Source organism: Psittacula echo, assembly GCF_963264785.1.
Source record: "Psittacula echo genome assembly, chromosome: 5".
NCBI lineage: Eukaryota > Metazoa > Chordata > Aves > Psittaciformes > Psittacidae > Psittacula > Psittacula echo.
Genome location: NC_137739.1, coordinates 16,871,111 through 16,899,048, shown reverse-complemented (window position 1 = coordinate 16,899,048; position 27,938 = coordinate 16,871,111). Strand labels below are relative to the sequence as shown.

At 38.7% G+C, this 27,938-nt stretch overlaps 1 protein-coding gene across 1 annotated transcript in view; it reads left to right on the top strand.

The window, feature by feature from the left end:
- Positions 1-7,902: 7,902 nt before the first annotated feature.
- The window catches only part of SHISA9 (shisa family member 9), a 185,110-nt gene continuing 165,074 nt past the window's right edge, over positions 7,903-27,938 (top strand). The window contains exons 1-2 of the mRNA XM_080619885.1: positions 7,903-8,522; positions 15,297-15,424. Of these exons, the coding sequence (XP_080476011.1) occupies positions 7,918-8,522; positions 15,297-15,424 (733 nt within the window). The 5' untranslated portion in view covers positions 7,903-7,917. The remainder of the gene's footprint in view (positions 8,523-15,296; positions 15,425-27,938) is intronic.

Genomic DNA, 27,938 nt, shown 5'->3' with positions numbered 1-27,938 from the left:
GGTAATACTGCTGTTAATACTGATGAGTCAAGACTTTGTCCTTTGCATACAGCTGTCAGTAAGTAATTAATGTTAACCAGCAAATCTAATACTAAAAAAATCCTTTGCAATGAGATTAAAAGACTGAAAACTGGGCCAATGGTTCAGGCTTTGTATGGAGGACATATTTCTGTTCTTGTTGTGCAAGTGTTCATTTTTTTTTTTTTAACTTGAGCTAAACATTATGACAGAAACAAGTGAAATAATTGGGTATTATGATATATCTGCTCTTTTTCACTTATGGACATTTTATGAGTTGAAATACTTGCATTGTTTATGTAGGAAAGCGATCCCATTGTTCACCATCTAAATTATCTGTTTCTTCATCTTATTATCAAGGCTCACTTCAACTGTTCTAGTTTGCATAGAAATTACATGCAATTTCCTTTTTAATTTTGTTATTTTTCCTTTCAAAGAGGAACAATCACTATATTCACAGGGAGAATTTCTTAAACTGGAAAATCATATTTAAGATTTCCAGGTGTATATAAATTACAAAATTGATTTTAAAGAGGCCAGCTTTCTCTCAGGTGCGTGGGAGCGAATGACAGACTAATTCCTACACAAACCTGATAAAATTGTGTAAAAGTTGTCCTTTTACCAAGTATTCAGTTACAACTAGCCCTATATATATATATTTTATATATATATATACATTCATATTATATGAATATATGAATTTCATATAGATATGAAATATAGGAAATATTTATTTCATATATATAGGAAATACAAATAGGAAATAATATAGATATTATTTCCATACTATACATAAGTATTCCTTTTGCAGCTTCTTTACATTTTACTCCAGTTACTTGCATATAAATATATATATAAAAATATATAAATATACAGATCAAATAGTCCATTCTGAAAACTATACTCTCAGGTGCCAGCATTTTGCATCAAAAATGTGTTTAACCTTATTGTACTCTGCAGTAATTTCCTATATATTTGTTAGGGAGCAGATGTCCTAAATATGTTATTAACATTAGATTGCATTCAAGAGGTTAGAGATAATCTGCTGATTTAAGTAAATACTACAACAAAGAGATACCACTAGAACCTCCTGCCATTACAGTCAAAATGCTTTTATTTGTCATATTATTTATCTAGCTGTGGGATAACTACACTTTCACAATAAGAAAAAAACCCCTCTCGGCAAATATATGTTACAAAACCACAAGAAAAAAAGAATTATTATCAAAATCTGCTTCACATTATTTACTCTCAATATATATTTTTTTAGTCTACATGATTGACATGATGCAAACAGCAAGGAGACTGGACTGATGCTTTTTCATTCCAGATAGGTATAGCAGAATACCTAGGCAGATGTTCTAGATATATATTCCATTTATGTAGGTATAACAGAGTTGTACTGTGCTAAGAAACATCAATGATGAATCCTGTTAGCATTTTCAGAATGCTCTCTGGAAAGAGAACATAAGAAACGGTGCTTACTTTTCCACCTTGAAATCTTAATGATTTTTTGAATCATCTGCCAGTATACCTAGTTGATAGATTATTTCTTCTCACTGGCTATCACACCAGAGGACAGAGAAGCAAACCCCTCTGGAGCCAGCTTTAGTACTGCTCTTCACATTGGCTGTCGAATGCAGTCAAGAAGGGACAGTTGTTACTATCTGCCTAAAAGTGTGGTCTGGAACCTGTATAAGCGTGTTTTGTACGCGTCAACAGTTTTCCAACATATGCCTAAATTTAGTCTCTGAATTCATTACGCGGCTTTCGAATATGTGACCTGGTTTTCAGAAGTTCTGACCAGCCAGACATGTCATTCCAGTGTAAGCTGTGATTATTCAGCATCTCTTGAACAAAATCACCCAGTGCAGTTTCCATTTTAAATCAGTGGAAAGACAGTTGTTGAATTTAGTAGATACAGTGTTGGCCTGTGGATATTTAACCTTTGGCAACCACATTTGACATTTTTGGCCAGGCAGGGTAAGCACATAAATGAATCTGATAGGCACATGAACACTGCAGTGTCATATAATCAAAAAGATATCACAGAACTCAGGCCATTATTACTTTCTCTCTACCTCTTAGTTCATCTGTCTTGTGATCTAACATTGAGCATCTTTGAACAGTTAGCATCCTTTAAAAATGGAACTGTCAGAGAAATGTTCTTCTTCACAAATCTGAGAGTTCCTACATCTATATATTATTAGTATTTGCAAGATACAAAATACATCAAGCTTCGAATAGGCATGTTGTGACAATGAGGGGAAGCACACTGAAAAGGTCTAATATTCAGTAAGAACTCTTGATTTTGGTTGCCTGACAGTACATTTTGGAAGACATACAAAATATATGGTGGCTAAAATGTTTTGATAGTTAAGTAATGTAGCAACTTTACATTTTTGAAGAACAAGTTCTTCACTTCTGAGGTTTACAGCTCACTTCCGTAGTCCTTGCAGATTAATAGTGCTAAAACTTGACAGACTATAACTGACTCACTAATTTGACTTCTTCCTGTTCTGGCTTCCATCCATGGATGTTACAGGCCTGGAGAATGTGCATTGTAGACTAAAACTTGTCTACCTCTTCATTACTGGTGAGTTTTTAGAAGAGGTATGGGTTAGATCAGCTGCTCAGCTGTTCTAACATATGCCAGAGTCAGACAGCAGAGGATCAGAAAATTTTCTTTGCTATGTGTCCTCTTCTACATTTAAGCACAGCTTCTCTATACTCAGGCACAGTATACAGCCTATTATACTGACTTTAACCTTGAAAATTTGTAATGTTCTTTAAGGTCTGTTTAGAAAGGCTTCCTCTCTGCCTTGAAAAGTTGAACTCATGGGAACAAAGGTGGTTGGAAGGATACAGCTGGAAGGATACAAAAGCAGTTCCAATTTTTTTGATCCTCTGCAGCCTTTCTTTTCTTTCTTGTTAACAAGAGATAAAGATTTTTTTGGCATAAGTTTGGAATGGTGTGCAGAACCTTCTTTGTCAATTGTAGTAATCCTCAGACATCTAGCCAGTCATTCCAGGTCTAAGTTCCATGGCAGTCTAATTTACAACAAGCAGAAACATACCTTGTTCACAGGTACTTGCAATACTGTTCAAGTTCAAAGTAACATCAGTTTTGCCAAAGAGAGAACCTGACAGGCAGTTTTCCTTGTTCAGACTCGGAGCAATAGCTGTGCAACAGGCAAACCTGAGGGCTCAACTCATTTTTCAGCTACACTGCTGAAAGCTGATGTAGACATTTTGGTACTTTTTTTCCCACTGCTGTATACTGAAGACGTCTGCAGTATGCATGTGTTTCCTCTTGTATATTTGCAAGTAATCCTTTAAACTTCTAAATTTATCTGAATTTTTCTGAATTTCCTTTGAATTAAACTGAATTTACAAGAACTGTCAGGATTTCATTAAGTTCACGCCAAATGTGAATGCTGTTACTGCCTGCATCAACCCCAAGTTATGCAATTACTACAGTTTCAGTTTTACAGAAAGACTGAAGAGAAAAATATTATGGGATAAAGGTAATTTCTACATTGTAGAATTGCAATAAAGTATCTTCCTCCTCAGTGAGCCATGAAAACAAGTCTCTCAGGAATGAAAAAGCATTCAGGAATGTAGTCCTGAAGTACCTCCCGCCTCATTAAGATCTCTTGATGGTGATCCATTTGCTATGTGCAAAGTGTATTTTTTTCAGACTTGATGACAATAACTAAAAAATGCTCAATGTCTGTAAGTTAAACTGCTATGAATTCTTGAAATTACAAGAACAAGTTCATTCTGTCCACTCTGTATATGTGTATTTTTTAATGAAAAGAGAAAGGTTAGTTTAAAAGATGTGTACTTAATAATTATAAAAGGAGAAGTATATTTAGTGTCAACACACTGCAGGCTGGGATTTCACACGTTTCTGCACTGATACGATAATAATGATTGCAATTACTAGCTAAAAGGACAAAGGATTATGAAGTGTTAGCTATGTAACAAAAAGAAAGGCCTAAACCCAAATCTAATACTGATGAGAAAGTATACTCCTTATAGAGGAATGATAAAACTTAGCAGAAGCAAATGGGTATGTCTGATGTATGTATGCTGATTCAGGAATGTAGAGGTTCAAAACAAACTTTTGTGTTGCGTCATTCAACACTGCTTACAATATTTGTAAATCATGGGACTGTTTTCTATATACAGTATCTATAAACCTCATGCCACTTGTGGTCCTTGTTAAATACACATTGCTTCTTTAACTCATGTCTGCTAAGGTATTTCTTTCATGTCTCAAGCTACCTTATTTCTCTTCTGCAGATATCTAATATTTAGGTGTACTTTTAAGGACTAATCATTGCAAACATGCTGCCAGGTGGCCTGCTATAGTTGAATCATAGCCTCTTTTGTTTTCGGTTTGCAATATGTTTTGTATCTATATATCCAAACATCCCATTACATTCTTTAGATTTACCACCACTTCAACATCCAGGTTGACTCATTAACATTCTCTCCTAATTTTACTTTTTTTCAAACTCTCTTATTTACATAAAAACCCCCACAAGAATCAGTTCTAAGAATATATACAAGCAAACGCTGAATTGAACATGTATAATATACATATATATACATATACAGTATGAGTGTATGCATTTATACAACTTCCACTGAGACATGACTATAAATTGCTACAGTTGAAAGAAAGCATAAAGTTGAACAAGCACTGCCATCGATCCACATATGCCATCAATTCACATAGGAAAGTCTCATTGAAAACAAGTGGCATTTGAGAAAAATATAATAGGAATACCTAACTTTGTAGAAGGTCTGTGCCTAAAATTCAGATTAAAGATGACACTGTAAATTCCAGTTGAAACATTTTCTCAATTGTTTTGGAGGCAAAACTCATTCCTTGTGGGATAAAATTGCAGAAAAGTAGGTGATTATTACTACCTTAAAGGAGTGTCAAGAAGAAAAGTGTTGAAAGTGGAAGGCTAATCTAGGAAGACTTCCACATTTTTCAACTCAATAAAGACAACTGAAATACATTAAGAGTTTATTGACTGACTTAGTTGAGAAAATCTTTATAAAATCACACAATGACCCAATATGTGCCTCAGTACTGTGTGTAATTCCATTTATCTCAACTAGTGTTCTTGTTTCCATTATTGTACTGAACGTTTTTTATATTTTGAACAGGCAGGTGGCCAAGGAGCCATTAAGCCACTAAAGCACACTGCCAGATATCTAGTAAAAAGGGTTTGTGCCCTAGTCTAGAATGAACTCTAGTTCATTATTAGAATTTAACACATGGTACAGCTAAAGTAACTTCACTGCTAATAATGACTAACAGACAAAGAGAGCATAACAACTAGAGTAGCTTATGATTAATTAGGGTAACATGATTTATGGGTTCAGGGTTCTGTGGGTTTGATACAAAGTGGTTTTTTTTTTCAAGAAGCTTTAATCACCCTCCTGTTTTCCCTAAGCACGTGCCACTTAGAGTCAGATTCTGAGCACATGGGCCTGAATCCTGCAAACATTAGATTCTAGCCTAAATCCTTTGGGTTCTTTTTGCTGTAGGGGAATTCTGGGAAAACCCCAGGAACTCAGCGAAACAAGAAACTTGGACCATAGCTAGTCAGGATTAATAGCCTATAAAATAAATCATTTTTTGATGTTATTATTTCTGCATATGTATAGCACTAATCATGCAAAATATTTAAGCAGCTTTTTAGCAGTCAGATCAACAGAGGAACTTGCATAATCTTAAGCGCTTGACAAGACTGGACCTTAACTGTCTCTAGTTACAATAGGAACTATGGAACAGATTAATTTTGTGAGGTATTTTCAGCACAAACTGCATCACAAAGTGTTAATAAATAATAGGAGAGAGAAGCATACACAAGGGAGGAATGACATGATTTCAGAGGAGACTTGAGAGGGGATGTTGATGAGGTGGAGGTTTTAAGAATTAAAAATTAAAAAACAAAAAGAAAGGTTGGTTTTGGCAGGGACTGATTGGTTTTCTTTGCTGAGAAATATAGGGGCTTTTTAACCTACCTCCTAGACAAAGACTTAGTATCAGACTGCTCAGTGGAATCATCACTGTACTTAGAGTCTATTTGTAAGAGAAGGCAGAGGATCTCAATTAGCTAACTACAGCCCTCTCCAGTTCCAAACGTCTGTTTCGCCCTTTGCCTCACCTTTCTGTTTCTTCATCACTTCAAAACTCTACATGGAGTTGGCCCAAGCTCCTGAAGCATGGCAGTGATATGGCCCCCATTGAAGTGCAGGTGATTGGAAGGGCCGTGTGCCATTGCGGAGCTTCGCACACCAGCCCCTCTTCCCAGGGCAACAGTCGCAGCAAGGCCGCAGCGAGGCTATCACAGACCCAAAGAGAAGGGAAGCTGCTTCAAGCGCCAGCCCACACTGTTAAATCACGCCGTAACGGGTTGATTTCCTACATTTGGTGGCAGCATAGTATTCAGGATAAAACCATCGCTACTTCGGCAGGTTACTGCCAAACCAAAAGGCAGAGATGAGAGAGTTAAATAACAGTGATGGGGAGTGAATCGCTAAAAAGTCTTTCCCAGAGTCAGTTCTCTGTTTAGGGGAAGTTATTTTAATTCCACGTCTCGCAAAACAAGCTGCAGTCTCTCCGTGTCCTCTGGAGCCAGCCTGCCTGACATGAGAACAAGATTTTTAAATAAAAGATGCGCAGGGGCAGTTCATGTTTAGGAGACAACAACGCGGCTCCGCTCTGAAGCGCGCGGTGCGAGTGACACCGTACCTGTGCGCAGCGCGCCGCTCACGCCCATGGTGTAGCGGAGGGCGGCCCCATGGCCCCCGTTCCGACAGGACCTGTCTTCGCCTTGCAGGTGAGCGGGTCTCCGGGGAGCACCCGCCCGGGAGAAGGAGCGCTCTACTTATCGGAGAGCGGCGCCTGGCGCTCCTCCCTCAGGGCTGCCAACCCGGCCTGAAGCCCGCGGGGTGAGGGGCTCTGTGGGGTTTCGTCTCTCCCGCCCTGGTCCGGGAGCGCGCTGGCCATTACCTCCCCTTCTGTCGGCGCCCGCAGGGTGGGCTGAGGAGGCGCTCCCGCGCTTTTGGAGACGCACCTGTGGGGAGCGCCAGGCGGGAAGTCTCTTATGTAAGGGATGGCGGGAGCTGCGGTGGGGGCTGAGGGGGGGTGGGAGGTGTTGATCAGCCCCCAGAGAGGGGCTGATCAGGAACGCGGTTCGGGGGTCAGGCCGGCGGGACAGTCCCGGGTCTCCGGGCACGCAGCCTCCCGCGGGCGCCTCAGAGGCCGGGCCGGGCTCGCCCTCACCCGCACTCCGCCCGCCACCGCGGATTTCCCCTTGGCGGCAGCCCTTCCCCACCGGCTGGATGCCGCGGCGAGTCCGTCCAGCCTCTCGGGCTCTGCCCGGGCAACCGTCGCCTCCTGCGGGCTCGCCCAGCTCCAGGAGGGGCTCGGCGGGCACCGTGGCTGGCTGAGGGAGTTGTGTGAGAGAACGCGCCGGGATCGGCGGGGAAGCGGAAGGTGGATGCCCCCCGCGCCTGCACGCCGGCACCAGTCAGCGCGGAGAGGCTCCCCGCTTGCTCCTCTCCTCCTTCCCCAGCCCTGCAGCGCACTCGCCTCAGCCCTCCCGCCTCGGGGCCCCCTCCACGCCCCTCTCCCTATCGCGCCGCGCAGTGCCCCGTACTCCTCCTCCTCCTCCTCCTGCGCGCTCCCTCTCCCGCGCACTCCACAAGTGCCGCGCGCTCGCTCTTCGGAGCGGAGCGGCGCCGGGCTGCGGGCGCTGCGCGGGGGCGGTGGCTCCGCCCGGCCCGGCCCGGCCCGCGCGGGGCTGTCCGCGGTGCTGAAGGCGAGCGCGGGCTGAGCGGACGCCCGGCCCCTGACGGAGCCTCTTTATGTTCAGCTCCTGGCGCAGCGCAACATCCAGCAGCTCGAGCGGCGGCGGCGGCATTGCTGAGCCGGGACTGGGAGGCAGAATGGAAGGCTTTATCCGACTGGTCTTCGGCTACTTGGTGGCGGACCTTCTCACGCTGGTGTGTCGGGCTCAGGAGAAAGCTGGCCAGCAGCTAGGGAGCTTTGTGGTGCTCTCGGGAGGAAACCACTCCAGCCCTGGAGAGCAGCTAGACCCCTCTGAGCCACCTCCTACCCCAGACTTCTGCAGGGGCTACTTTGACGTGATGGGGCAGTGGGACCCCCCCTTTAACTGCAGTTCGGGGGAGTTCATTTTCTGCTGCGGCACTTGTGGCTTCAGGTTTTGCTGCAAGTTCAAGAAGACAAGGCTGGATCAAAGCACCTGCACAAACTATGAGACGCCGTTGTGGATGAACACTGGGAAGCCTCCTTCGCGCATAGACGACCCTCTGCACGACCCTACCAGGGATAAAACCAACCTCATTGTCTACATCATCTGCGGGGTTGTGGCAGTCATGGTGCTGGTGGGGATCTTCACCAAACTAGGGCTGGAGAAGGCACACAGACCACAGCGGGAGCACATGTCCAGGTAAGGCTGAATGCCAGGCAGCAGGGTCCCCCTCCCCGCTACCTGTCCCCTACCCCCAAAGAGGAGAGTGAAGCCCATTTGTTCCTGCTAAACAAACAACTCTTGCCAGTCAGGCTGCATTCCCCTGCAAGGTGATCAAGAGAGAGACCAACTTCTGCAAGCAGAGCTCCTGTGGTTCCCCAAGCTCAGGTTATCAAAGTACATGCATAATGAGGAAGACTAGAAATAATTGTGGAGTCTGCACAGACAGTAGTCCATTTTAATCTGCAGTGGTTGACCCTATCCCCAACATGAACCAGCAAGTGTTCCTGAATATACTGTGCATGAATAGGAAAACAAACAAACAAACAAAATCCTGAAACGAGCAACACTGAATTATAGAAAGCCTGATAGGCTCCCTCTTCCAACTGTTTCAAAGCCTGGAAAATGTTTTTACTTCTCAAGAGAAGGATGTAAACAAATGTCATCTCACCCTCGCTCTCCAGCTGCAAAATGGTTTTGGCAGGACCTTCCCTACTCCCCCAACCCCTGCAAGTGTGTGAGCTATTTGTGAAATTTCTAAGCTGTGAAAATGAGCCAGGGTGGAAGGAAAGAGGGAGACACAAAAAGGAAAAGCTGTTGTAGAATTTCTTAACATTTTTTTTTTCAGTTACTATTGAAAGGTAAAAAATGGAATATGAAAGTATTGTCTTATCCATGTATGTGTGTGATATACTCTGTCTCCACAGTGTCACGGCTGAGTTATATCAAAGAGAACCTCCCCCACCTACAGTTAGGCATGCTGTGTACTGTCTACTCCAGATGCTGGTTGCCTAGTGGTGGATAGGCAGGTGGGCAACTCGGGACAGAGCCCAGTGGCTTTAACAACATACTCCAAACCTTGATTTTCACAGCAGTTCAAAATCAAGGCATAACACATTCGTCAAGTTTGCAGTCTGTCTCATTCTTTATGCTAATCCCAGGCACATGAAAGTAAAGCAGATGGGGGAAAGGCATTAAAAAAGGCAAACAGCTCCATTAAAGAGTCTAAATAGATTCCAGCATATTGGGCAACTTTAGTGATAAAATTATATTAAAAGGATACCTTCTACTGGACGTGCAGTGTGGCAGAAAGCTTCCTCTTGTCCTGGCTGGTAATGAAGTAGTTCACAATCTTTGAAGCTTAGATGAAGAGTCATCCTCTGAAAGATAGTCCAAGAGATCAAGTCAACACCTGGAGCCTCATTTTTTACTGAAGTTTCTGCATGACTTTTTGATTAACTGCTTATCCTGAAATGAACAGAGAAAGCCACAAAAATACTCCTGCAAATGCATCACCAGTTTACTAGTAATTTGCTATTTATAAACTGGCTGATATGGATACAATTTTACTACCGAGGAACAAAGCACATTGCAGAAATTTTAGTCAACATTGTGTGCCTGATACTTCTGCAAAGATGGATTTTGTTGAGCAAGGTATAATAGTCCTTTAGACATGCTGAATATTCTCAACTACTAGTTGAGAAAAAGAATATATAGGTCCCAATTTATTTTTAAAATCTTACTTTTAAGCTACAGAGCTTGTTTGGTTCAGCCTCTTCCTGTATTGTCTTCACACAGGCAAAAAGGCAGGACAGAGTGAAGTTGCGGCCATCCCTGCTTACATATGGCTTTAGTAGATCAGATTTCTCATAGTAGAAATATTTGCTATCTAAAGTACCGGTGTGCAGTATTCTGTCTTCGTTCATGGAAATAGAATTATAGGGGATTGGAAAATAATACTAAACTCCTTCAGTCATGTATGCATAAAGATTAGGTTTCTGAAGTGGTTCTTGGAAAAGGTTGTCTGTTACCCTGATTACTTAACAGTGTCTGAGATCTTGTACTTTTCTTGCCATGAAAATATTCGAGTCAGGATTATACAGAAACTTGGAAAGTCATGATCACATGGAAAAACAGTCACCCACTCAGTACACATAATAGCTAGTCATGTTCTGAAAAAGCAGTTCTGCAGCTTTTTGGTTTTTTAAAGATAAAAGTTCTCTCAGTCACATTACAGCTGTGGAGAAGACTCACCATTAATTTAAAAAGGAGTATGATTTTTAATTCCCTTTGGCAATCTAAAAATCTGTTCACTGAGGGAAGAATTGAAGTAATCTCTGTCCTCAAATGTGTGTTCAACTAAAATGTTCCATCCTAGCTTATTTTACACTACTAGTGTTCTGGAAAAAAAAGGCTGCAGTGCTTAAGAAAGAAACAATTTATCTGTTCAAACAGTTAATAGTACCAACAATTAAAATATTATGTAGCCTATATTAATTTTCACTTTTTTAACACTCATCACTACAATATAAAAAAACCCCACCAAACAAAAACTCCAAAAGAACACTGCTTGTGGTTTTTTTTTTTTTTTGTTTCTTACTGAACCTTATTAATAAGCAGAAGTATAAAGCATCCAGAGTGTTAGGTAGGCCAAACCGAAAGTACTAAGTGTTACTCCATTTTGGCAGGCAGCAAGAAACACATGTAGGCTGATTTGTCATCTATTTCCTTAGCTAAGATTGTCTCCTTTCCCTCACTAGCCAACGGCTATATGAAACACTTGGATCTTCTTCATTCCTATGAAAAAAATCACCTATGGTGAATACACTGACCTCCCATTTGTTTACTGGTATATCAAAACAAACCAAGAACACTGCATTAATTTCCCTGAATTTTTCTCAAATATTTGACAATGGAGAAGATTTGGGGAAATGATTTATTTAACAAAAACAGTCCATAGAGAAAAGTCTCTATTGGGCAAGTCCTTTCAGGAAAAAAGAGTCAAAATTTGTCCTTTCTTAGAGAGCTTGTTACTTCCTTTTGTTTTGAGAAAAAAGGCCAAATGTGGCACTGTTGACATTTTTTTCTCTTTGTCAGATCAATGCTTTTCAGTAAAACTCTCACTGTTGGCATGGAACTGTAAATCTGGAAGATGAAAATGGAGAGGGAAGTACAGTATTAACTCTAAAGGGCATATTTCACTTTAGACATCATATATTAATGTATTCTTTATATAATTCTCATTTTAAAATTTGTTACTTGACATTAAAAGGAGATAAATATTCCCTTAAGCTATGGTGTCCAAGAACTAAGCTGTAATAGTAGTATCCAAACATACTAACTCTTCCTTTATCCTCCTGCTTTCTAAGAGAGTAAGAGTATATTAGAATAAGATGGTGTATGTTAGCAGATATGGCAAAGTGGACGAATGTGGCAGTATTGTGCCTAAAAGGAAACAGAACTGATCTGCCTCCTGAAACAGACCTAGAAAGCTACTAGGCATGTGAGGGCAGCATGTTTTTGCTGCTTAAGAGTACATTAGTGGGACTTCCAGGCTCTGTCAGCTAAAGCGAAGTACTCTCTCTCAAAAATGTGTAGAAAAGGGGAAAGCTTTACTTCTGTTTTATGAAGGAGATTTTTCTGCAAATAAGCCCACACCTTAGTCTTCTTTCCTAATCCTTGTGGAGAATGTGCAAACAAACCAGGAACTGAAAGGCCAAGATTTACAATCATGCTTTTACGCTATAGCTCGTGGTCTTTTGAAGCAGTGCTTCTGATAGTATGTTAGCAATCTTCCAAATATTGTGAACCATCTGAGCTCTTCTTTCTTCTTTTCCAATGTGCTGAGCTCACAAGTTAAGTGTTTTGTTGATCATTCAAAAGGCATGTACCTGGGGCCAAAAATAGTCTGACTTGCCAAAATCCTGAATCCTATGTGTGAAATTATCTCCCTTATGAGTTTTGACCCAGTTTTGGAGGCAAAATATAACAAGTGACCTTTCATGAAATAACCAACACAGGTTCTTCAAGCTTGTACCCATAAGGGAAACACCTGGCTCCAACATGCTTTGTAACACCTGAAAATAGTATTACATAGCCAAAGAGAAAAATTTTATAGCAAGAGAAATGCTGAAGTTTGTGATACCTGTATAGTTCTGGGCCATGAACTCTTTAGTAGGTAACGTTTCTCCACTTCAGTAATAGTGCAATCAGTATCAGTACACAGGACCCAGTGATATAACTATCTGATTAGGAGGTTATCTTGTATTACGCATTTCCTTAAAAAAACATTCAGTATAGCAGAGGTGTAGACAAAGACTCTTTATGTATATATAATTTTTCAGTGCACTTCACTCTATTTCTTCAGATAGTAAGATGAATATGATGATAGTCAGATGAGCCAAATGCATGAAGGTATTATAACAGCCTGTTTGCCTATGCGGAATTTTTCAAAGCAAAGATCTATTCAAGGATTTCACCATGTACTGGGGCACAAACCTCCCTTATCTTTTTCATTATATGGGCAAATCCCTAAAAGAACAAAATACAGCTAGAGCATTTCCTTTATACTTCAGTGATACAAGCTGCTATACATTTTTAACTCTCCCTGACATCAGTGGAAGATAAGGACAAGCTCTTCGTTATATGAGCTATTAAGCCCTGAGGAGAGTTGTACAACTTTGACTAACACAGTATAAACATAGGTGCTGTGTTGTTAAAAATAGAACTTGATGGTGAGTAGTTCCTTTTTTCTTAATACAGAGGGAGTTGGACAGCTAATTCCTTAAAACCTGTTTGAAAAAGGCCACCCTAAAATGGTGGAAAACTTAGTTGTCATTTTCACAGACAAGCAGTTGTTAATCTGCTCTCATACAGGGTGTTACGCAAAGTCTACAGTGAACAATGTTTACCATTAAATTAAGGACAATGAGGAAAGTGTTTCTGAAAACCTGTTCTCACAAAGTTGGGAAATACTAATCCATGTATTATGAGATCTCACAGTTTTAACTCCCACACTAAAGTTAGGAACTTTCATTTGCCTTTCTTCCTTTCCCAGAAATGTGTCCAGCTGCCTCTGGAATTAGAATGAATACTGATGTCAAGAATTTTCTTTGTATAAAGACATATGCACATAAATTGAGGAGATACTAGTGGGTTTGGTCCCCCCTTATTTTGAACTATGTTTTGCAATATAATGCTTTCCTTTCTCCCCATTTTCTACATACCTTTGTGAGATCTCTTCTATTGAATTTTTATTATTCTGCTATGTAGGCCAGCTCTGCTATTTCTGCTGTATAAGCATTACTTCAAATGGGAGCATTGCTCTGATAGCATTAATCATTTGGTAATCAAAAGGTCTTCTGACCTTTTACAGTATCAACAGAGTATTCTGTAACATGTTGATCACAACTGTAACTAATAATTTAATTACATAATGCTAACCATAAACACAATGAAACATCAGTCTTATTCACCTGTGTACCAAAGCAATGTTCCTGCAATCTGAAGCAAGATCCAGTTCAGGATTCCTCTCTGTCACTTAAATGAAGCTACTTTTTAATATTTAAAAGCACAGTGCTTCTTGATCAAGAAGTCATCATGTCACAGAAGTAGGGTGGAGGAGCTAGATGGCACTTGCCATGGCTTTCACCAGTGAATGTGCTTGGTTTTATTTATTTATTAGTGTATAAACTAGTCTTTCTTGATGCAGTATCTGGGACACTGTATATAATTTTGCAGAAAATTAAACTAAACTGGGCACAGTGCCCAGAAAATACATCCATTCCCTTAAAAACAAAAACTCTGAAGACACTGGTAGCACACACCATAGCCTTCCTTTGCCTAAGGCAACAGTTTCTGCAGGTGGGCCAGTTCTTTTGTATGGCACAGTAGTTCAGCAGGTAGCTATGTGGCATGTACCTAAGGGTTAATCCTGCTCCTACAGAAGTCAATGGTAAAACTCCATAGCCAAGAATCACAGGTAGAGTTAGATGTTTTCATGCTGAGTTTTGGAGCTTAAAACTTAGTCACCAACTCTGGACCCACAGGGCTTATACAGGTGTGTGTTCTTAAATGTATGCCGAAGAATGGACTTGCACTCAATAGGACAGTTGGCAGTGAGATTAATCCTTAGAAAATACACCAAAGCAGGATGATTCTGTCTCAGATATAGTTGATGCCTGCAGCTCTGCAGAAAAAGTCCATAACCAGCACCAGGTTGGGCCTGGCCTAACTGTTAGCAATCCTTTTGCTTGCCCCCTCTTTGCTAGCATAAAGCTTTTATCCTGTTTCTGAACTGGCTTCAAAGCAGCAAGAAGTGTGCCTGTGCAAGCTTTGCTCCATCTTAGTGACTAGGAGACTCACAGGAGTCAAAAAAGACATTTTTCATCTCCCTTGTGGATGGGAAAAGCTTAAATCCTTGCCTATTAGATTTCTACATGAAAATCTTGTGACCTTTCACTTTTGCTGACATTTTTTATTAATTTGACAACAGCCAAGACCACTGCACTGTGTGGAGCTCCATGCAAATGCATGTGTGAACGTTTGCTTTGACAGGCCCTGCTAGTAATCCAGGTGTGAAGAGAACTCATTTGTGAAAACTAGTTTCATGAACAGGGAGTAGGTGCTGAGGCACCCAGCTTAACCAACATGGCAGTGTCACTAAGCACATGCAATGGCAGAACTTTGCAAGTCTCAACAAGCTTAAATTATATTCCTACAAAGTTAAGACAGCTAAAGAACTTAATGTGTTTCTGTGTACTACTGTTAGCACACTGTCTACAACAACCTAAAAAGAGCCTCAAGTGCTAAGTCTCACAATGAATCTGATTCCCTGATTTTGCTGTGAATGGAGCTGGTTTCTCCAGTAGACATGATGATGGATGGCATCCCTAACTAAAAATACCCTTACAATATATTGGTAATGCCTTACAGATTTTGCAGTATTGTTCTGATTTTGTTGTTCTTTTTCAGGGCTCTTGCTGATGTTATGCGACCTCAAGGCCCTTGTACAACAGATCATATGGAAAGAGATCTAAACATTGTAGTACATGTGCAACATTACGAAAACATGGAGACAAGGCCTCCGCCAAATAATTTACGTAAGTTGCATTTTAACTTTATTAAAATCTGGAATGTTGGCACTAAAATGGGCATTATGAAGAAAATATTGTTGGATGTCAAATGAGGATCAATAGGAGATGGGTTTTCACAAATTAGAAATAGTCTTACTTCAGAATCAGAAATATTTAGGATTTCCTAGTGCAAATAGTGTAACACTGAGAGAAAGCCGTTTTGAATAGAAAAATTAGTTGTTATATTTATTTTCAATTAGTTGTCTTGGTTGGCTAGTATTGGTTCGCTGGTTTTGTCTCCTTCTACTTGTTGGTTTTGCTCAGTTCATCAAGCTATGTCTTATGACATGGTTTGTTATACCAAAATACAAATAGTTCAGCTTGCAGCAAGGTTTCACAATATGTTTCCTGGGGCTGTAACATCCAGTAAGAAAGGGGTCTTGCTAGGCTTTTATACTATTTCCACTAGGAACAGAGTTCAGTACTTTCTCGGAGAGCATCAAGTTGTATGTGGTTTTCACTTCACTTTTTTTTTTTCCTAAGAGAAAGGTGAGAGGAAAATTATTATTTTAAGTTTTAAATAATATTTTCATTCTGTATCTGCTATTATATGTTTATGTTATTGAATGCAAGGAAAAAGTGCACCTTGGAGCTTGGAGAGGAAATACGTGACATTTCAAGTGGTTCTGAAGTCTAGGCAACTTATTTCTCAGTCTTGTGTTAGACCACAGTACACATCTTTCTCATGCACAGTTAATTTTAGCTTTTGTGATGAGCAGTTCCACTGCAATTTTAGTTTGGATATATATTTGTGTTTTATATCCACCCATATCTTAAATACACATGCATATATAAATATATATGCATGCTTACAAATTATGGGTAATATATTTACAAATTCAAGTTCAATATATTTATAAAAGAAAAGGGTATAACTCAGGAAGGTTTACATTGTTAAGCAGTCAATAGTTTTATTCTGTGCTGTAAATCAATGTAGATGTGCATTTTGCTGCAAATATACTTCTGCTGCATTGGTATTTGGATTTTGAAACGTTTGAAGAATATGCACTAGTCTTTTCCTTATCTTTCTGTAAATATACTGCAGTCTGCAGTATTGAGAGATTTTACTGCTTTCTTTTGGGGGAAGGGTATAAAAACAATATGAGGAAGAACAGCTCCATATGTTGCATGCACTCCTGATACTTGTTTTGTGGTAGAGGCTGACTGTGATTTCTTATGCACATTGTTACAGAGCAATATGAGTGAATTAAAGCTGTGACCTCTAACAAAGATACCATACATAGTGAAGTGTGATACCTAATCTGTCTGCACTGCTCTCCAGCAAAGTACTTCCACCTGGGCCTGTGCAGTCTTACACTGCAGAGGCGGAGTACAGACATACTGCAGCATTATATCCCTAATTGTATAAAAACACACCACTTCTGGAGAGAAACTTATGCTTCTGTCTCAATCAAAGGTGCTCTAGCCCTCTGGAGCTGAGGTGGTGAACCTCCGAAGGTTTATAAGGAGGACGGGAATATGCAGAATATCTCTCTTTGCTCTGTGTATTAACTTTGTGCTGATCTCCAGATCCTTCCTGTGACTATCTTTTCAAGAAGAAAGATGCCAAATGGGAGTGAAGTTAGGGTACAATCTTTATTTTCCTCTCCTGTGAAATGTTTATTCAGAATCACAATTAATGAAGGAGTCAGAAAATAAAGAAATTCTTACTGCACTAATTGTATCTAGATCTTTGTAATTACCACAGAGATATTTTGCTTAATGCTCTTTGTATACTCTTTGTATACAATGTAGCATATCGGGTCTTTAAACTCATTGTTTCTTGGATTTTAATTCAGATTTAAGCTTCTTACAGTCTTGCATATAAACACATCTCACACAGTTACTGCAAGGAAGAAAAAGGTAAATTTAATAGTACCTTAGGATCTTGGCTTGTGATGACCCCAGATATCCATAACACCTCTGTCCCAGAATTTGGCCTTCTGGCACAGATGAGAGAATTCTATGTGAAATAGCCCTTGCACCACTGCAAATTACAATATAAAAGCACTACTGCTACCTTGGATCTAATAACTTATCTTAATAACTTTGGATCTAATAACAGTATCTTAATAACTGGGTAATGAATAGGGTGAGTCCCAAGACTGCTTCAAGTGCAGCTCAGGAATTCCTGCTACAGATGCAAACCTCAGAAGCAAGTAGTTATGATGGTAACTCTTTCAGTCTTTAATCAACTTTATGGATTAAGTCAATCGATTTAAATTGTTCAATGCAGACCTTCAAGTGGTAAAATTACTCAAGGCATTCTATAACCAATATCACATACATTCGCTTCATAGCAAGTAGATCATTATTCTGTATTTGTTGCCATTATATTCCCTCATAAACTCATCTAAAATGTGACTGAATGACCTACTAGAATTAGTCAGCACATCACTAATGTTTAAAGTCTGTTGAGAGCATGTGCATTTATAGTGCAGAAAAAAAATCTTTATGAACAAAAATCACAAAGACACATTTTCCAAGTCCAGTATCTTGGCAATTTGAAATTTTACAGTGGAGTTCTGAACCACCACAAGAGTGGACATTACTTTGGCAGTGCAGCATTACCTACTGCTAATGCTGGAAGAGTGAGAGGCTTTTCTGGGTATTTTTACAAGCAAATAAACCTGAGTGAATTACAGCAGAAATTCTATTCCAGATCTTACACAGAGAAAATGAAATGGTAGAAAATTTAGCATCAGACATTTTGATATGTATTTTTTAAGTTTTTTAAGTTACCACTTTATCTACAAGCCATCTCAAAATGACACTTGTGAATTTGAGGCTGGTGTACTTTTCATATTGGCTCATAGATACGAAGAGGACAGGGGGAATCTCTTAGGCATTATTGCTCCTTTCTATGTTGTGTCTTTCAGAATACTGAAGACCAACTATTGAAAGCCAAACATTATTAAAAAATGTTCTAATGCGAGTGCTTATTTGCTCTTTCTGTCCTCTTGAAAATATTTTGCTGATGCTGCCAACCCATTCTGAAAGTGTTTTATGACAGGAAGCTCTGTCAAAATGACGAAATTTGCATGATCTCTGACACTGAAAATGAGTGTGGTTTTGTTTCTTAGGAGAGGACAAAGATTTTATGAGCTGCCTGCAGCTAGCACAGCTGTTTGCCAAAACTAGCAGTTCAGTGGAAGGCCAAAAGTAGAGATCGCTTGTCAGCATCTTGCAGTTTACTTAGTTTCTTGTCACTTCTTTACTGATATTCCAAAAAGAGCAGATATATTGGAGGTTCTGCGAAAAGCCAGTTTTTTTTCTTTGTCCATATCAATCCAGACAACCTGGAAGCTTTTTAGTAAAAGCTGTTTTGTCATTAGTGATTGCATCATAATTTTCTTCCAGTACTGTGGTTTACTTAGGATTACTTTTCCATTATTTTCCTTCATTTATATACATTAGAATGTAGTGGTGCTTTACAAATAAGCAGCAGATATCTGCCAAGAGTCACAGCTCTCCAGTTTTCTAACATGGAATGTTAAATAAAATAAAATGAAAATAAAAAAAGAGGACATTTAAAAGTTACGTTAAAAACATAAAACCAAAAGCAAACCTTCCTGCACAATGAGCTGTTTTGTTCATCTCTTTTATGAATTTAAGAAGGCAGAAGCATTCTAGATTTTTTTTTTCTTTCTACTTGTTGTGTTAAAAGTAAGCGATCTATTTAACTTGTTTGGATTATAACACTGGTGCAGTGGGAGTTAGGAGGCTTTGTAGCTACATCCTCATTTCTGAAATGTGATTACTGCTATTATTTCTAATTCATAATCTATGACACCAGAGTGAAACAAATACTTGACTTAGTGCAATCCACAGTAACTTTTCATAATGATCAGTAAAAGCTCTGTTATTCTCTCCACAATAATAACTAGCCTTGCACTAGTATATTTAAAGCATTCATGCAGACTCCCAAGATAAAGGTGACTTTAAAAGGAAGCCAATTCTAGATTATGGAGGTTTTCAGATGAAAAGTGCTAGCTTTTATTTAATTTGACATGTATGGATTATTTCTTTATTCTGACTTTAACACTGCAAAAGGGAATTGTAAACACACCACTCAAAGAAGGAAGAGTTGCACCATATCAAATGGCCAATTTTAATACTGGCCTAGGATTTGCAGCACATGCGATTAAAATGACATTTTCTCTTCTAAAATATATGCAAGGGAATAATTTGTTTGCTGCTGCATTTGATTGTCAGTTGTCCTGGAGACTTACTGACTACAAATGCTAATGCTGAAAACAAAGCAAAGACATATCTGTAACTGATGCCTTGCAATAAGTTCACTTTTGTTGATTTTGTTGGTTTTTTGTTTCTGTGTTGAGAGTTTAAATAGGAGGGTATTTTCTGAAGCTGTCATGTATCCCAATAAGCGTTCTGTATTCCTGTGCTTTCCCCATTTCTGTAAATGGAAGCTCAGCCTTTGTTTTCCAGTGAGAGAAACTCGCTAGCTTGACTCTGAAAATACAGTTAGAATTTCCAAGGGTTTTTTCCCTGTCTCTTTCATCCCTAGTGAATATGGGTTTTGTTATCGTTGAAAACAATGGTCTTTGGGAAGCTAATTATTTTTATGTTTAACATACATAGACGTGTTTGTATCATATGATTCATTGTATCCCATTGCCTAAATATACTTCCTACTGTTGCTCACTGGAAATAATCATACAGGCATATTAAGAAACTTCAGTTAAGAGAAGTATTATTCTTTAAAATTCAAAGCTCCTGAAGTATATAAAACTAAAACCGAATTTACTTACAGTAACTCTTGGACAATGAATTGCATAACACTGAAAAAGTAGTCATTGAGAATGTGCAGGTATTACTGGAATGATATGCTTCTGATGACAGTTTCTTCTTGAAAAAACCTATGCTCAGACACAGGGCTGCAAAATCCAAAGGACTAAGCAAATAACTGAATGCTTGGCCTCATTGGCATCTAGACTGTTTGAGTATAGTAAAATGTTTTTTTTTTAGGCCTGGCTCTACTCACAGGTCTAGCCCAGAGGAACTGGACTATGTTCTTGGCTGTTCACCTGCTCACTCAGAAGGACAAAGTACGGAGAAAAGCTGAGCCGTATAGACAGGGCTCCAGCTATGTTTTATGAGGGAAAAGATGGACCACAGCAATAAGTTTTCAACCAAGGAAAAGATAGTTTTAGCACAGCGACAGAAGGAGAAGTGAAGAAGTACTGCTAATGGAGTGCTCTGAGACAGTGAAGAATGAGGGAGAATAAAATGGCTAACTTAATTGGAAGGCATACTTGGTAAACAAGAGACTACAGTGTTATGACAGAGGGAGGACACTGTAGTCAGCAAGAGTTGAGAATTTGTTTCCATTTAAAGCTTTAGTCTTCTCTACCAGTATGCAAAAACTCATTTTACTGGAGTTTCTATGATCTGTCCAGGAAGCACCTTCATGCTATTCCAAAAAATCTGATAATTTAGATTAAATTCCTAATATCTAAAAGCTAGTAGAAGTTAACCCTGGGAAAGGGCTACTTATTATGCTTTGATTGTAATATACAACAAGGAGGACAAATTCCACATTTAAATTACACACTTTACAAAACTAGTAATCCAAGGAAAAGCCCACGCTAATATCACCAGCCATGACGAAATAAATACTCTATTTTTTCAATATAATTTCAGTTTAAGGTTAAAAGCTGCAAGCTGCTGTGTCATAGCTATCTTGAGACCACTTTTTAAACCACTTTAAATTAATTTCTAGATACTGACTTCAAAAATGACAAATTACACTACCAGTAGAACTTCAAAGCATTAGCAAATTGGTGATAGAATTTTTGTTAATACAATTATTACAGCTATAGCAATGAATTCCAAAACTCCAAAGCTTCCATGCTGGAAACAAAATTTCCCGTATAAAGCTAAGAAGAAGTCTGAAGATGCATTTCTCTTGCAACTCAGTCAGTCACTGTAAGGCAGTAATGTATAATCAGTTCTGAATGTGTGTTTAGCCTCACAATCATTAATATGAAAAATGTTTCTAATTTACATTTAGATTTTAATTCAGATGCATGATGCTGATTTATGGGAAGATGCTATGAAACTTCTTGAAACACCAATGAGTGTTTTCAAGGAAGTTAATTACAACCTGAGAATCAGAGCTTCTGAGTTTGTTTAGGAAAGACAGTAAGTGAAACAAATGGAATATCTCATTTGTCATTGACTGTTTTGCATTTCACCAATTAGGGTTCTTTTAGAAAACAGGATGATTTTGAAAATGTTAATATAGATATCATACACAATAGCTTTTTATTTGTAACTACACCTGTCATCACTGAGTGTCATATGAGAGAACTTTAGTAATGCTCCTACCATTCAATTAATTCCATACCTTTAGAATCATCCTGTTGACTTAATCTGGCACATGAGAAAAAAAGGTTAATACAAATAGTAAACACAAAATCTTGCATGAACAAGGACTGAAGGATTGCATCCTGGGTTTATAATCAAATTAAACGGTGAACTTAACATCATTACATATGTCCTGTGGGTCTCTATTCTAAAATATGTCTTGTGAGATGTAATTTTATTGGAAATTCTATGAGTTATGCATCCTTCCTGCAATTTTAGTCAGCGGGATATGTTTTGAACCATGTTAGGTAGGTCTTCATTAGCTCTGTTCTATAGAACTATTGCCTTTAGGACTGAACAATGAAGTTTTCACTCTTTCTTTCTTAATTTATTTTATAATAAGAACAATTAGGTTAGATTACTGCCTTGCATCCTATCATTTTCTTCAAGTCAGCTTTAAATTCAGATAAATTTGACATATCTTAATAAAAGTATTCATCAACGTAAAATGTATTTGGGAGACATACATTTAATCACTGGCATCCTTTTGCAGCAATAATTTACCTTACAGTAATAAAAATATTTAACATATATTTTTACATTTTATAATGTAGTTTAAAAGGCTGAATAATTATTTAATAAATAACATTGCTGTACTAGACTATGATATAGGCAGCTTTGAGCCACACAGCAGCAGACTTGAATAGCACACATAAAGGATGAGACTCATTTTGCTGTCATGGGGGTGGTGCAGATTAAAGTACGTTAAAATGTTGCCCAATAGTAAGGGATGAATATACCATCTACAAGATGAAACGTTCAATATCTAAATGTGATTTGGCTTTCTAAAAGTTATATGTTTCCCTCGTGATTCCACTTTTAGTTCTGTACTATCAGCATAATTATTTCGTAAGGGCTTAGCTCCACAAGTGTTTGTTATTAGGTATTGATATGTCCTGGAATCAAATACTCCCCAGAAAAAAAAGGCACTACTTCTTAGAAGAATAAGCATCCTCTACTCTTTTGGCACTTTGCAATCTAAGATTTACTTATTAAATTTTCTTAATGAGGTGCTATTCCTATTATATACTGCTCAATATCTAAAATTGTATTTTGTCTTTGGACAGATACACTGAATACCATTATTCTCAATGTTGAATAACTTCCAGTGCAAAATATTCCCACTATTAACCACAACTGTCAGCAAGATCAATCATCAATGCTTCATGCCTGTTGCAATCTTTCATGTCACTGGGATTTTTGATGTCAAAAATTGGTATAGGAAACAATGCCAAAATAATAGGAATTATGTTTTGGGAAATCAAACTAAAACAAAACAACAAAACAAACCCAAACCTTTTATGATTGTATTATGTCAGATTTTAGCTCCTTAAAATGAAGACAATAGAGACTGAGACATCTTTTTTGTTTAATGTGGCATGAATCACCTCATTGAAACACAAACAAAAAGTACCTTTTGCTTTCACTTATGGTTTGCCAACATCACCACACAAACTACACTTGCCTTTTCCATGCCAAAACAATATCATTTTAAATGTTGACTTAACAGTTTAAACATCTCTCCAAATCCATGAACTCCTACCCTCATGTTTTGTCTTAAAAATCATATATTTGTAACACAAACAGTAAAAATATAAATTCATTAATACATCAGTTTCTGTCCATGCATTCAGGTGCAAGCATTAACTATTGCAAGCTGATATATCCACAGCTAGCCATGTGCATTTTTTATCACTCTGGCTGTGCAAAACTTTGATACTATATTTAGATGTTAAAATGCTCTTATCGGAAATTTAACATTCTGTAGGATTACTTGCCTCTTCATTTTTTAAATAGTCATACCGACTTTGCCAAACAGAAGCAGTACAGTGGTTCCAAACTAAAGTGGAAGAGCTTGGCTGCATACATTAAAAAGCTTACGAAGACACATCCCAGTATTCTGAGGCAATTTTGATATGCTGTTCAGAGCTTTTCACAAATTTCGTTCTGCAGTTTCAATCATAAATGATTTTCAGTACCTTTGTTCTATGTTCCTTGCTTTACATCATAACTTCCCCTGAAATGCACACACTGGCTCTGGCTCCAGTTTTATAACCATGAGGTAAAGTTAAGAAGGGAACTGAGTATGTCTAATATTTATGAAATAAGCTTTGGCATTGATTTTTATAATAGAAAAAATAGTTGAAAAAATGTCTAGAACCATGATACAAAATTACATTGATAATCATTCCCAGATGATAACAATGTGCATTTGAATGTTTTCTTGCGTAAACCAGTAAACTTAATCTTTAACTTTTAGTTACCACATTTAAATAGCTTTCAAGAACCCTTCAGTAACATACTTTTGTTTTTAACTCATATACATAAACATGTCCATGCATCCAGGCTTAAGGCTATAACTACACTTCTGAACCCATAATGAATTTGTAACATAATCCAAATAATCCAATTGTCTTTAACCATCCACTCCTTACTAAATAAGGAAATGCACATTTGGTAAATAGTCATTTTAAACACACACAAATATACCCAAATGTGAATGTGCATGACCAATTAGGTGAAATTCTTATGGTCAAAAGTCATAGTAGAGCATTCACTATTTTTAATGGCACAAAGTTTTTACTCAAAGGCACTAAAACTCACTTAGGACCTCATGTATTTCTTACTGAGAGAAATTATGTTCTTGTTATTAATCTTGGATAAGGAGACTGATAAAGGGATATGGAAGAGGTTTAGCCTATGGCTTCACAAAAAAACCCCATTGACAGAGCTTGGAGAGCTCAGTGCTGGAGAAGGAAAAATGCATGTTCATTGCCAAGAGTAATAGAAGTTAGTCAGGGGAAGTGCAATGAAAACTACCAAATGGTTTACCAAATTAAAGCGTCCTGTTTTGAGAAGCCAGGAGGCTAGAAGTAGTTTCCAGCTAGAAGTAGTTTCCAGCTAGAAGGTTTCCAACTACTTCCAGAAGTAGTTTCCAATTTTGTTCTGAATTCAGGAACATTCTGGAGTCTTCCAATGAGCAAAATGTCCGTGCCCTTGGCACACAGGAAAAAGAGAACCTTTTGTGCTCTTCTTCCACGCTCCTCCCCTTTGGCACCACAGCTGCTGTAGTTGAACAACTGTTGTCACCCCCAGTATGCAGAACAGGGCTCTTGGAGGGCTTGTGTGGATACCAAATTCTCAGCCACTGAACCCTGGCACAAAACAGAACTGCAAGTGGCAGCTTTCACTTTGCATAAATGATCTAAAATTCCTCTGGATTTGGAGTAAATGGAGATTTATTTCACTGAGGCCTTTCCAAGTACTGAGGGATCCAAGTCAGCACGTTTGCAAGGGGGTATTTGGCCAAGAACAAACTAACTGTTCTCCTGGTCCAGCCAGGGGGGGTTGGCCTATGTACAACAATATGCTTATATCATTTGGAAGCAAATTAATAGTTGAGCATCCCTGTGTTAAAAAGAATGAGGCCTACCAACAGCTTCCAAAAAGGAAGCATTATCCTCATCCAGAAGTTAAACTAAGGATCTGATGGTGGTTTATGTATTTTTGCTCTTTCTTTTGTACATCTGAGGCCTGAAGAAGTTACTGTGCAATACACTTACAGCAATTCCTGCTGGGGGCTGGGCCAAGAATCAGGAATATGATTTTTTCCCAAAAGCTTTGCTTTACCTCATCAAATGACTAACTCTAATTTAAAGAATGTATTTTGCATTTATAATAATGGATGAGACTATTTCTTATTTTTTTTTCAAAGCTGAAAGGTTGAAGAAATAAATTTCTCCTACAGTAATTCAGATTCTTGTTAAAATTTCCAGTTAATTTCTGAACAGCCAGCAGTACTGTGAGGAAATGTTCCTTGTCCTTTGTCAAAAACAAACCTGACCACTCTTTCAATTAGAAAAGTTTGAAGTTTTTAGTCATAGCTCTGTAGTTAAATTGCCATTAAATGCTTTATTTAGTTAAATGAACTCTTATAATAATTTATTTTTTGACTTACAGCTTCTTTCCCATCATTTTAACACTTTATTTTAATTTGGTTCTTACTTGTCCTTGCGTAAGGACCTCCACTTAAGAAAGGAAGTAAAAAGCATGCACTCTGTGGTATAAGACATTTGCAGAAGGGTTTTGCATAGACATTTAACTAGAATAAAGATCACTTTTAGAGTTATAATGAGCAAGATGCTCTTATAACAGCCATCTCCTTAGTCTATACTATGTGTCTGTGGTTAATCTTGCATCTGGAAGTTCTTGCATCAAAGTCAGTAAACTAAATTTTACCTCAGGAGACCATTATACTATTCCTTAACCATGCAATGGTGTCACTGTGATGAGAGAGGGGCCAGAGGTTAAGCCTGGATAAAAATGTTGGTAGCAAAATTAGTAACAATTACCAGAAACTTCTAGATCTTGAAGAATATTAAAAGCAAAATTTGCTTCCTTGAAGATGTCCACATTTTAGCAGATATTATAGAGGATAAGGATATAAAATATATTTATATTAATAGAGTAGCTCTTTATCTGACTTCTTCATTATATTAATGATTAAAGGCACCCATCTAAGAATTGCCTAACTCACTAATTCTTTTTCTGGATGGGATCCTACACCTCTTATAGACAGGCCTATAATAACTATATGTAAATAGATTAGCCTATTTCCTCTCAGAGTAAGTAAATCACAATAGCGAAAAAAACACCAGTGCTGCAGGATTTTTTCAAAGCACATACAAATGACACATTTCAAAATATGATGATGTTGTATTGTCATAATTTAGCATTTCAGAGATGTTAATTTTTACTTGGGAAAATCTGGCTTGAAATATTTATTTGCAAGCTGTACCTTATTTCCTAGGTGACACCATTTATACCATTTCTACAGATGCAAAGACATAGCTGAAGATGTCTCTGGAACCAGAAACACAGAGCTGGAGTTATGCTGCAAAATGTGAATTACCTATCTGCTCTATGCATAAGAAAAGATTTTCAGATTTTTAAATGTCAAAATCTCCCAAATATTTTTAGATAGGAAGGCATGTGGTCCATGCAACCTGGTCTCTGTACCTGAGCACTTTACTCTGCTGAAATTGTCCACTGGAATAACACTACTGTTCCCCTTCCTCTTTAGCAACTGTCATGTCTGTTCATCAGGAAAAGGAAGGATTGTGCCTCTCCACTCCAACCCCTCTGCATCTCAAATAACTCATACACAGTACCTCAGGTTCCTCTTCCATTTCTTGATTTTGTCTGGACAAAAAATAATATTCTCTGGCTTTTTCGAAGTTACACATTCTGGTATACATGCAACAGTATGAGATATATAGCCATATGCTGACTGAGCAGCAAACAGAACAAACCAAGCAGACCCCTATAGTGTTTGTGCTTCAGCCTTTGTCTCCATTCAGCCATTCATTTTCCTTGTGAGGTGGGCTGATGCCAGCCTTATGAAGTTTAACCGTGCCAAGTGCAAGGTCCTACACCTGGGTTGGAGCAATCCCAGGCACAGCTACAGGTTGGGCAGAGAAGAGATTCAGAGCAGACCTGTGGAAAAGGACTTGGGGGTGTTGATCGATAACAAACTTAACATGAGCCAGCTTCAGTGTGTGCTCACAGCCCAGAAAGCCAACCATATCCTGGGCTGCATCAAGAGGAGTGTGACCAGCAGGTCAAAGGAGGTGATCCTGCCCCTCTACTCTACTCTTGTGAGACCTCACTTGGAGTATTGTGTACAGTTCTGGTGTCCTCAACATAAAAAGGACATGGAACTGTTGGAACAAGTCCAGAGGAGGACCACAAGGATGATCAGGGGAGTGAAGCACCTCCTGTATGAAGATAGGCTGAGAAAGTTGGGCTGTTCAGCCTGGAAAAGTGAAGGCTGCGTGGAGATCTCATAGCAGCCCTCCAGTATCTGAAGGGGGCCTATAAGGATGCTGGAGAGGGACTCTTCATTAGGGACTGTAGTGATAGGACAAGGGATAACGGGTTAAAACTTAAACAGGGGAAGTTTAGATTGGATATAAGGAGGAAATTCTTTACTGTGAGGGTGGTGAGGCACTGGTATGGGTTGCCCAAGGAACCTGTGAATACTCCATCCCTGGCGGTGTTCAAAGCCAGGTTGGACAGAGCCTTGGGTGAC